The sequence below is a fragment of the Anser anser genome, assembly GCF_964211835.1.
Source record: "Anser anser genome assembly, chromosome: 7".
In the NCBI taxonomy this organism is placed as follows: domain Eukaryota; kingdom Metazoa; phylum Chordata; class Aves; order Anseriformes; family Anatidae; genus Anser; species Anser anser.
The window spans coordinates 9,351,342-9,364,250 of record NC_139727.1 but is presented as its reverse complement, the minus strand read 5'-3'; the positions used below and the strand labels follow the sequence as shown (position 1 = coordinate 9,364,250).

General features: G+C 35.1%; 1 protein-coding gene across 1 annotated transcript in view; it reads right to left on the bottom strand.

Annotated features, from left to right (window-relative positions):
* The window catches only part of LOC310902391 (uncharacterized protein), a 495,211-nt gene that overhangs the window by 283,641 nt on the left and 198,661 nt on the right, over window positions 1-12,909 (bottom strand). Inside the window, exon 3 of the mRNA XM_083843892.1 lies at window positions 993-1,097. Coding sequence (XP_083700018.1) covers window positions 993-1,097 — 105 coding nt within the window. The remainder of the gene's footprint in view (window positions 1-992; window positions 1,098-12,909) is intronic.

The window sequence follows — 12,909 nt, the reverse complement described above, 5'->3', positions numbered from 1 at the left end:
TCTCTCACTATGTTTCTACCATTTCTTCAAAAATGAATATGATCATGCCAATGAATGAATCAGGGACATGCCAATAGAAGAGAGAGCTTCTGTTTATACACAGATATCTCAATAATCAGTAATGATGTGGAAAGCAAATACAGAAAAGTTCATGACAGTTAAATAGGAGTTTGCTGAAATATGATAATTTTTTAAATTGTGGCTGAGTCTGGCAGGGACTTTTTAAGCAGGATTTCAGCCAAAGTCTGAAAAAGTGCATATCAAGCAGCCTTGGGCTTTTAATTTAATTTATATTAACCAGCCTACTTGGAGTTTTCAAATTGATTCACCACCACTGTTTGAACATTCTGTGACAGAAGCAATGCATATTAAAGTAGATAAGTCCTCCTTTCAGCATGCCTAATTAACTGTATTTTTGTCACAGGCAATAGCAAAATATTGGAATATATATATATGTATTCTATACACTAGACTGAGCGAATATTGGAGGAAAAGCAGTTGTGAATATATGAGTAAAATTCATGATTTGGCAATGATAACATTGGGTATCTTCTTTTTTAATTACTTTTTTTCCATGATAATACTCAAGTGTTTTTCCATGACAATACTCAAGTGTTCTTTTTCAACAGTGTTAATAAAATGATAAAAATATCTTATTTTCATGAGTATGTGTGGTCATGTGTGAGCTTAAGTAAAAATGATTCCATAATCTTGAAAACACTGAGAAGATTCAAAAACATTAAATCAATGGCAGCATCAGAAAAAATCAGGTTGAGAACAACTGCTGAACAGTGAATGCAGAAAATAACCTCAGCAAATATTATGTATGAGACTATGTTGCTTGAGCATTTGGGAAAAATAAACACATTTATAACAATCTGAAAATAAACTACATAGAAGAGGATTTAAACATTGAGAATAACATGCTTGCTGTGAATAATTTATCCAGTTTAAATATTTGCTCTTACATACACCAAAATTGAATTACTTACATCTATGCAACCGTAATTGTAAGGGTATTGCAATTCTACTTTCTGCCATGGGTTTCTGGCCGACCTTGAGCAAGTTATAGATTCTTTGTGCACCAGCTCTGCCACCTGAAAAACAGCAAAGAAGGAACTCAGAACTGTGAAGACAAAAAGCTTGTGATGCACACAGGTGATATTATATCAGAGGTGGCACTTAACCCTTATAGAGACTTTTAGAAAGATAGAGAATGGTATTAGAACTTGTAGCATATTGCTGCTATTTATATCTAGATAAGCAGGATAATGCTGAACCATGACCCAATGGTTTAGAAAACATCCTCCAAACTATCCCTAAAGGTGGAGATGTACCAGGAATTTGGCCTTAATGCCCGTATTGTGTGTTAGGGCCAGTTCCTATGTCCATGGGGTAAATAGAACTACGGTAAAAATAAAGGTGACACTGTATTTTACTGGCTCATGCTAATCGAGCACCTACATTTTATTCAAAGCAGTTATTAAATTTTCTTCATCAGATCAAGTTTAAATAAGTTTCATATCTCATTGTACAACCTTGTATTTTCTCTTTCATTTCAGCCTTAATGTTGACCTGTTGTGACTATGCAATTTCTTAAGGAAAAGAAAAAGACATAATAAGAATGAAATCCTTGAGGCATTCATATTAACCTGCAGAAAAGGTCACTTAGTTTATAAAAGAAACAGAATGCATCTAAAAAGCCTTGAGAAAGGAACAGAATTCCCACAAGTTGCAAATAAATGTGGCCCTACTTCAAAGAGCACTAGCAGTAAAAGTTAAACAGGCACGCTTGCCACTTTGTCTTTTCCTGCACACATCACTTGGGCTGCAAGGAAATCATTACTGTGACAGATCATTTATATTAATATAATGCACCTGCCAAATTATTTATACACCATAAGCATCAGCCTAGAGAATGTGCAGTCTGGGAACTTCATCAGTATAGAAGAGAGGCTTCGCTGGGAGGAAGGCATGATAAAGCACTGCAGGATTTCGATCTCAGATATAGTATTGTAAATACAGAGTGATGCCATCGAAGCCTGTAGACTTACTTTGGATTCACACCAATGAATATGACTGACAGGAGAAAGAGCAGAAAATTGCAGCACAGCACAAAGTGATAAGTCACTGACATGAAGATTGGAAAGAGAAATACAAGTTAGTGTTAGATCGAGGTACTAGTCTGTGTTTCTCCTGGAATAGCTGAGCTTCTCTAGCATGTTTTTTTTTTTTTTTTAACTTAATCAGTGGTTTTCTCATCTCTAAGTGCACATTAACTCTAAATTACTGCATGTTCCCAAAGTTAAAAAATCTAAATAAAATCTGCAGTTTAAAACTGTATGTTTTCACAAATATTATAGAAATAGAAATATTTTGGTAATCATGAATTGCTTCCACTAATGTTTGGTCACTGTTTGGTTATTCAACAGCTATTACATCATATGCCTTGACTTAATGAGGGTACCCATATTCAAACGTCAATCCTTATTAGTAATGGATTTCAGAACTTCTCTGTACAAGAAAAATACTCCTTCAAAATTTATATCTCAATCTCAGCATTTTGAAATTTAGCACTCATATTTAGTTCCTTAAAGAGAAAGTTTTTCAGTGCTTACACAAAGAGGGATTATGAGGAAGCAATATGTTTTTATTCAGCATATAACATTTAATTTACTGTGTGTTTGATCTGAAAGACATTAAAGTTTATTTATTTATTTTTTTTTCCAGCTGATTGCACTAACTTCAGATCAGTCCCTCTGTTGATGTATCTGGGTCAACATTGCCCTATTGCTGATTATTTCAAAAGAATCACATGCTAATGTACGATCTGGTTTCTTCACACTGCAATCAACCTGAACTTATGAGCTCTGGTCAGTATTATTATTTTAGCTTCCTCCCTTCTAATTGTTTTATATGAAAGTGTATGTGCAAACTCAAACTAGAAAAAGCATTTAAAATTACTCACTGAACCAAAATAATTAATCATTAATTAATTAACAAATTCAGGGACCAGCTTTTTCCAGCCCAGTGATCTGTCTTTTTTCAAACTGACACTGCCTAACAGAATATAATCTTGCACATTAAAAAATACAGAGGCTGACAGCGCAGTTATTGAGCAGTTTTCCAGGATGCATATCTAGAATGACTGCATAAATCCCTGTATTATCTTTTTCCCTTTTAAGTGCAAAGTGGTAGGCACATATTGTTTATAATGATAAACAGGAGATGAACTCTTCAATTCTCAAAACAAGAGACGCAACCATGATAAATGTCAGTGTAATACACATATTTTCAAAGGAAATATTTATCAGTAATCTACCTACTAGAATCAAAGGAAAGACTGTCCTTCATGCTAATAAGCTTTGCTTTACAACCATTTCACTCTTCGAAATGTGACCTGAGGTCTCCAATTGCTTGTGTGGCATAACTCTGAAATATTCCGATCAACCAGTCCACAGTATCTTCACTGAAGTTTTCTTGAAAGACGGAACTGCTCGAGATATCACTAACAACTGGAGAGGTTTTTATCATTTTTATTTTTAACCAGAAAGAGCTGTAAATGCTAAAAATAAAATAAATAAAATAAAATAAAATAAAATAAATAAAATAAATAAAATAAAATAAAATAAAATAAAATAAAATAAAATAAAATAAAATAAAATAAAATAAAATAAATAATAAAGTGCTCTGTGGAGAAAAAAAACAAAACAAAACAAAACAGGAGAGAGTATACACTTAGAAGAGGAGAACCAGAACTGAAAGTGAGGTAGAAGATATAAATGAGAATATATATTGTAAAAACAAGCAAACAAATCAAAACAAAATGAAAAAAAAAAAAAAAAAAAGAAAATTGTGCTCATTTGAGGCAAATGAAGAGCACAGGCTGGAAAGGATGGGTGACATCTGGAAGCTCCTGCAAGGCACCAAAGTGCCAGAGCTGCAGACTCGTGCATGAAGTGGATCCGCAGAGCTGATGGACCAGGGCTACAAGAGCTCCACACTGCCCTCAACTCCCCATGGAGCCCTACAGGGTACTGAAAAACTAATCCTGCTTTCATGCCCACTGCATCCTGATTTTCTCTTTAAGAGGATGAAAGAGTGTCTTTGAAAATGTACCTGAGGAACAAGAATGATTACCTTTAGCATATGATATTCCCCACATAGTTACTAACAGATCTGTTTGTGTCTTGCAATAAAAATTTAACCTCAAATGTGCATATTAGAATTTTACTCCTGCTTCTCTTTATTATTTTCTTGGCCTTATGCTCAATTTGTACCATGTGTTAACAAAACAAGACACTTGAAGTAGTTTGAAACGTGGCTGATTAAGAATTGGATGTCCTTTCACAGAAGATACCTTTGCATACTTACAGGTGTGTTTCTGTACAGTTAATCTAGATAAGACAAAGTTAACATTTTTTTATCATAGTTAGAGCTGAATAATCAAACCATTGTGGGCAAGAGCCGAGATATTTGTCTGATTTTATGGAATTTACAGAACAAATTGCTGGATAGATTGATCATAAGGTTCTCAGTTTTAATTCAACTGTGAAATCTGCAACTATTTTAGACCTCAAGAAGGGCTGGAGCATAGAAAAGCTTCTCTCAGTTTTCCAGCTGTCTAATAAAATGTACTAACTCTGCAGCCTTGACCTGCCTGTGACCCTAAAGCACTACTTCTTTAGTAAAGCATTATTTCATTCAGATATTATTAAAACTATTTCATTCATTCACTCATTCCATTACTTCAATCAGAATTTTGGAAGGTGCAAGAGTGACAATGGACAGAGGGTGGGACAGTTGTCAGGTGGTAGGGAGGGTGTGTACTATCCCAGGTTCACAGCTCAAACCCCATAAAGTTTCCCAGTTCATGGTCCCTTTATTTGTGTTTGTAATGATAGCTGCAGTATGCATTTATCCTCCAGACAAAGATTTAATGAAGTTATCTTGAGCAGACACACCTATAGATGAGGGCTTGCTTATAAGTGCTTTTTTCAACAGCACTTATTGTTAAACAATAACTGTTTCAACAGCACTTATTAGTTATTGTTAAAGAGCTGGACAACTTTGAATCTTAAAGTTACTCCTTTAGGAGGGAATTATTTATATGTTTATTTTCAACTAAAGTTGTCAATTATGATTTTTAAGTTATTTGATATGTATTATTTTGCCTAGTAGAAGGAATTCCAATACGAGGATTTTTCAAAATCACCAATTTGTGTTGTCATGGTGCCACTTATCTTCCTGTCTAGAAGTGATACTTATAATATGAAATCATGAAATTTGCAGCAAAAATGTTTGTTTTTCCATATTTGTAGAAATTTTAATAAACTCTTTAGCTTCTATGGGTAATTATCAGTATTACAGCAGTCAGAGTATCACATCTATAGGGGACATTTGTTTTGTGTTAGAGTATGGTTTTATGTTGTGTTTTTTTTATTTTATTTTATTTTTACCCATATGATAAGTTTTCTGAATTGATATTATGTCTGTCAAATAAATCACCACCTAAATGTCACTAAAAGAATAGCAACCAAAAAGTTTTTTTTTCCAATGTGAAACCATTATTGGTGAGATGGAATGATGAACTAAACTACTTGATGAATGGTATAACATCCAAGTGATACTCATTTTTTATATATCAGCATGATGGTTAATTTATATTAATTTACAGTAAAATACAGTTTGCAGTCTCTTCACTCGCTAATAATGTGGGGGTCATTATGAAGTCTCTACTGTCTACCTCCAGAAATAATAAATGTAAAAATTACTGGAAATTTAACTACAAATAGTTGTCCAAAGAAGGGTTCCAATCTGCTAGTCTAAATTTAATTAAGTGCATATTCAGGATTTTTTCCCCTGATAAGTTCTTGTTGCAAATTGCAACCAGAGTAAGTAGATTTCAGTATAAAACTAAAGAATTTCACTAAGTATAAATATGTGGGTGTCTATGTATGTGACTGGTACATGAGCAAAGAAAAGAGAATTGCAATAAAAATTTATTTCCCTATATACTAGTAAGGATAGTCAGAAAATAGTCAATGCAGGAGGAATTAGTACTGATGCTGTGCATATTGAGATGAATGAAATGAGAAAATCAATTAGAAATAACCTAAACACCACAATAAAGAAATGCCTTACCTATAGCAAATCACAGTGATGGAACGAAGTAAAAGTGTATAGAATTTCTGTGGCAAGGTCAGAAGAAAAGTTAAAAAAAAAAAAAAAAAAAAAGCAGCTACTCTCATCACTAAATTCAGCATTTTAAAACTCCCTTCCTCCCCCTTCAGTTTATCATTACATCAAAATAGTTTCAGTTCTTTGAGTGGAAGCTTTTCTTGGCAGCAAGGCCTGGGCTAGCAAAAGCATTTTTCAAGCATCTAATTACTCTTTTTTTTTCTTAAGGTCCATAAAAGTGTACAGAAGTAATACAACTAGGTGGGTCTGACATGTTTTTTTCTGTTTCTGGCCCCTCTCTGTGGTAATACCCTGATATCCTGCAAGAGGGTTAGATGCTTTCAGAAATGAAGACATGCATAAGTCTGGTTTCCACTAGTATTACAGATTCACCTTGAGTAGTTCTGGTGAAGAACGATATTGTGTGTACAGAGATCACATGCATGATTTTATGTTTTTAATACTTTTATTTAAAAGGAAAGTACTCAATCCAAGCTTTTTAATGTAGGGTAAATAAATAAAAAAAAAAAAGCGTGAAAATGTGTTTGTCCCTGTTTCTAGAACCTCTGTTCAGTCAAAAGCCTGCCTTGCTTGCCAAATTTTAAATACCTGTCTCTATGAAGCATATTCTGAGCCCTTGGCTGATGCTTTCCCTCTACTGAATAGAATTTTTTGTCCAGTTAATAGGTGCCAAACTGGAAATTTGTTAATAAATTTCTATTACTGTTCTGGCTCCTTTTGTCTTAGCAAAATTGGATCTCAGAGGACATACATAAATATACCTCCTTTGTGTCTCAGTTCTGATTAAGTAATATGGATTTAATTAAGCAGAAGGCAGGCTCTGCAAACATATATAATGTATAAGTAGGTTGCATTGACATCCTTCTTCCCATGACTTGTAGATTACTGCTACATAACATTTGCTAGATCACTATCTTTTCATTTGCCATACTGTTCAGCCTACCCAAATATGTGATTTGGAATATTTTGGACTCAGAGTAATTACATATTAGAGCAAACAAAAAACTATTGAAACAGGTACCATTATAAAGTTTTCTTGTTAAGGCCGCTATATTTCCCAGTACACATACAATAAATAAAACTTGTCAAGCAGCAGCAATGCAAGCCTGCCCTTCACCTGACTGAGCTGTCTCCCATAGAATGAGTGTGTGAGATAACGATGGGAACAGAAGGTGAAGCCAGGAGCAAACCCTGCTCTCAATTTAGCATTTTGTGTCTGAAGAATAGAGGCATTAAGATCTGCTGACTACCTATGACATGTCAGCCTTGAAAATACATGAGGGAGTAAAGAATAAAAAGAGGGCCTTGCATTGTTAACAGGTTTTGTTTTTACATTTTTTTCCTGAAAAATTTAAGTGCCTGAAGTGTGATGAACAAGTCTTACAAAACAGAATTCAGTATTCCTTGTGCTGAAGGCAAGAAGGATGTGCAAAAGTGATTTGGGATGTAATTGATCTTTGTTGGAAGCTTTCAGCATGAAATTGTAATTGAAGGATGTTAGGCGACTCCTGCTGCATTAGCTTCAGGTTAGTCTTAGATTTACTTCAGTGCTCTTGTGCCCCACAAGATTTCTTTTTCTCCTCCTTTATGAGGAGGAAAGAACAAAGCTGGAAGCAGGATTATGTTAATCAAAGATTTCCAAAGTGGAACAAATTAAGTCATTTACACTGCGTCTGAACTGCTTGATGCAGACTAGCAACCCTTTCTTGAAATGAGTCCTGGTTTACTCTGGGCTTGCGGGCTGGAAGGAAGCCCCAGTACGTTGCAGACAAGTTCCTGATCCTCAGAACCACCAGACATCTCCCCTGCCTATACAGAGCCTAAGAGAAATCACATCTCTGTGAAAAATGTTGATTTTCATCTACTTAACTTGGCACAGCAGCAAAGGTATTCTTCTTCAATTATCATTTGTGATCAGTAAGGCAACACTGGTTGCAGACCAGAGTGTGCATTCTTCACTATACTACATGGGTAAACAAGGCCCAAGTACTCACTGGGGGTCTTATTTATTATTGCATCCATTATCAAATTTAACAGAGCAAACAGTGTCCAAATACCTTCTTTTTACACGTTCATTTTCTAAGTGTAATGTAATTGTATTGGCTAATTCTTTGGAGTTAAATTCTTATTAGGTACTTATATTACTTTCACAGAACTTAAATCAGAGCCCATTAAAAATTATTGTTTTACTAGACATATTTACCACAGTAAGTACTATAGTAACCTTGTTCTTCACTGGTAACCCAAAATAGCCATAGGCTGCATAGTTCACCTCATTAAATATACCATATCTTTAATTTTACTTTCTAAGCAGCATGTGTCACCATAATCTTTATAGTTAAGAGTGGTTTCTAAATACCAAGATACCATAAATGCTATTCAGTTGCGTCAAGTCAACCTCTTGAACCTGCATTTTCACAGCATGCATCTCAATAATATCAACATCTGCAATATAAATAATAGTACTAATTAGCTCTTTTACAATATTTTATCTGACATCCTCTTATAAAAACAAACATCGGGAATTGACTTGAGGAAGAAAATGACACACTGGAGAATACATGCATTGCATTTTAGCAACTTTTTAGTAACTCTTTTTTTTTTTTTTTTTTAATCTTCCAATCTAACTCACAAAGTCAGATCTTCACTTGGTGTAAATCTGTACAGGATCATTATTAAAGCCATGAAGATAGTTAGCACTAGACTGTTCAGCTAAAAGTATTTTAAACTCGATTTGGAAAAGGAGATCTCTTATTATATTTTCCCCCATAGCAACAATATATAAGTATTCTTAAAGAGAAATAGAAATCAAGTCATAAAGATTCGGAATAAATACTCAAGATGTGCACATGCACATATCAAATCACACATATATCAATGAAAAGTGTATCATTGTCTCAGTCCACTTCCCAGTGCATTTGTACTACATGCTTCTTGCAGCTTTTGGGGTATCTTAATGTTTCCTTTTCCGTATTATCTATGCTTTTTGTATAACTTGACATACCTAAAACCAAAGGCTTTAAGGAAGGGAATGGAAGTTTTAGAAAATGGATTAATGGCCTCGGTGCTTCATTAACCTAATCTGGCACTGATCAGAAGCCTATCAAGCAGTCTTGAAAGAGATTTCCTCCTTTTTTTTTTTGTTTTTGGCTTTCACTGGTGAAAGATGCATTGCTTCAACATGTTATAAAGGACTCAGTTGTGCACACATATTATTATGCCCCTCATTAAAACAAGCAGCCTCATCTATTTTTCTGCAGCCATTAATATCAACAACCTCTAATCTTTCAGTAAGTGATCCTGGATTTTACAGCTAGTTGACCCTACGATATTTTTTAAATAACCCCTCCTAAAGAGATATATATTTAAACATTAATTGCTACCCTTAGAAACCTATATGAATAATGCATCTGTCCTTAGGCTTAAATGGTAATAAAGATATAATGGCTTAAAGGATTTCTATTTTATTCTACTCTTTAAGAATAGCAGTAGCATGTGTTATCACAAAATGTAAAAACAATAATGAATTAATCCAATGGAGAATAAAAGGCAATTCAATTATAGATGTGCTTAATATCTATTAGCATCCTGGGGCCTTCTCCAGTCCACTCTGACTTCTGTTGGAATTGAATCAGGATCCTACACAACAACAAAGGATCAGTTCAACATTGCAGTTGTCAGAAGAAACGCACTCAAGGGCAGCAGGGATCAAAACAAATCTACTGGTGGTTTGTGGTCTGATGGCAGATGAGATGATGAACTCACAGCACCTTCTCCAAAGCAGGTATCAACAACAACCCCCACTCCATCAACAAGCACTAATTGACATCCTTTCTGGCAGCCTCTCTCTTTTAAGACGTCCCAGCAGTCTACAATGGGCGCACAGTTTTCATGACAACTAATCCACTAAAATAAAGCAAAAGGATGCATAGTGTTCTTCAACACCCCTTCTAAAATGAGTAATTGAAAATCAGATATTCACAGGCCATTTAAACTACATTTTAATTTAATCCATGTGTTCTTCCATGAGGTAGCTATTATCACAGCTTGCTAATTTCTATCTGTTGTGCACAAGACAACTGAGAGACAGCCTAAGCAGGAGTAGGTAGTGAGGAAAAATATATGCAGCTAATATCTGCACAAGCTGAGGACAGTCAGAGGCTAGACTTTAAGTGGGCCCTCTTGCTAAGATTTTCAATCAGGCTTAAGGAAGTCAGATGTTCGCTTTCCCCAGGAACTGTGTGTCAGAGTCCTTTGGGTTTCTCTAGAAAGCTCAGCTTAAATTAAACAGAGAAAGCTTGGGCATTAATCTTCTCAGGGCTGGCGTTTCACCACTTCAGTTTATTTTGACAGGTTGCCTTCATAGAAAGTGGTTCCTGAGATTTAGGCCTGGATTTCCAACAGGGATCTCAATTTGTATTCTCAGTGCCAGCAGGTCTCTATTAATAGCTTTTGTGTGTGTTTTTTTCTTTTTTCTTTTTTTTTTTTCAGTCCTGATTCTTAACAAATGCTGAGTTCCCTGGTTTGGTATACTGGAATGTTATAATACAAATCATTATAAAATTTTTATAAATCACTACAAAGACTACTTGATTTAATGAAAATACTAAGATCTGTTCTAATAGCTCAGATATGTGTTAGTTTAATGGGTGCAATCAAATTTTTGATTGAGTGAAACACTACAAAAAGGCCTTTTACTATTTCATTTTCAGACTCCAGAATTCTTTGTTACAGCACACAACTACACACTGTCTCGTCTATGGAAAATAATCATCTTGGATATAACTTGCTGACTAAAGTACAAAGAATTCTCCACACCAGTCAAAACTGTAGTCTGTTCCTCTATAACCAGTCTGTTCCGTAGCACCCTCCACTGGCTGATGTAAGCAATCAAATTAATGCATGCTGATGGATGTTTTCCCCTACATTTGGGTAGCAGTCTTGTATCAGATAAGTGGCTGTCTCTAAAGACTGAGAAAGGAAGGGCAGACCAAGTTATTACTTATTTAATATAAATAAATATTTACATTTATATTTATATTTTAATTTATTTATAGTTATTATTATAATTATTAATATAATTATTGTAAAATACACTGTTATAATTATTAATATAAATAATAAAATTACAAGATTATTTAAGAGTTCCAAATGGTTGCCTAAGTAAAGGACCATCCACAAGATATGGAGAGTTGCAGAGCATTGAACAGATTGGAAAAACAATGACTGGATGAATCATGGATTTGAAATTTAAAATTCCACTACTTCTGACAGCATGGTTCTGCTTTGAAAAACGGCTATGTAAATGATATTTTCTGCCTCAACACATCTACAAAAAATGCCTGTTCTGTGTTAGATCTGCTTACTTGAGGGTGAATCCTGCCCCCCAGCCCCTATTTGCTTTTCTTTCTTTCTTTTTAAATTTCAACATTTATTCTTTTTAGTTTAATTTGTACAAGGCTTGATGGTACCTATGCCAGTAAGAAGAAAACAAAATCCAGACTATCCTTTCTGTGTTATATTGGCCTCACGGTGCTACTAAGATTAAACTATATTTTGCTTTTAAGGAGTCCTTTCAGACACAGTTCATGGAGAGATGCAGACTTGCACTGCCTTTTTGGTGCCCCTTAGGAATGTCCATAAAAACACCAATTCACAGATTCAGTCCTGAACTTCTGAACATCCCTGTTCTCTGTCCCTCTCTACTCCCTGTCACGGCTGCCTGGAGAGAGAGGGGAACAATTCACAGACATGCAGCAGAAGGCTGAATCGTTTTACTGACATCTGTGCAAACCATGACACACAGTACAAACCAACTAAAAAACATTGCCAGTGTTGCACAGATGGTCTTCACTTTAAACTTGTAGTTTAAGAGCAATAGTTGAGATTTAAAATCTAAAAGCTTGCTTTTCAAGATGTCCTTTAGTGACTTTTTGACTTTTAGTAAAGTTAAAATTGCATTTCCCAGCAGGCATAATTTGAGCATAACCAGAGGATCTTGTACCCTTGTACCTCTGTACTACTTGTAGCCACATCCTCTTATAGAGGTATACAGCTTCAATGCATCAATCTGGAGACAAGTACATTCTGTAGAAAGCGGTGTAAAGGCTTCTATTTTGGACAATCAATAGTAGTGAATGTTTTAGTGATATACATATGGCTATCTACACCTGAACTTAAATCTTAACTAATGTACAGAATCTTTAATAAGATTCTGCTGATACAGCAAAATAATTTCTTCAAGGAAAACACACCTGCTGTTCTTGCACCACCTCCCAAGAGAATTCCTCTCCTTCCTCCTGCTGGCAGAAAGAATGGCTGAACTGGAAATATGGGAAAAAATGGAAGCAAAGTCTCTGCAGACCTAGCTTATCAACTATCATTTTTGTAGTTTCATCAGTGCTGTTTCAGCTGCTTCTCTCCCTGCAGTAAGTAGTCACCTCCAGTCCGACACGGAGCAGTGCTTTGAAGCAATGAGTGTCAAAGCAGTTTGACTGGCAAATGTGGCCCAGCAGGCAGATGCCCTTGAGAGAAGGAAAGTGACTGCCAAACTAAGCAATCTTTAAAACATCTCTGAAATAGTCTAGGAAGGCTAATTTCTTAAATCACTGGTGAAATGTGTTTTCTTTGCCAAAGCAAATTATTTGTCACCGTATCCCCTGAAATAACTAATCCATTTCACAATTTTTCTCCAGCAACCCAATGGCT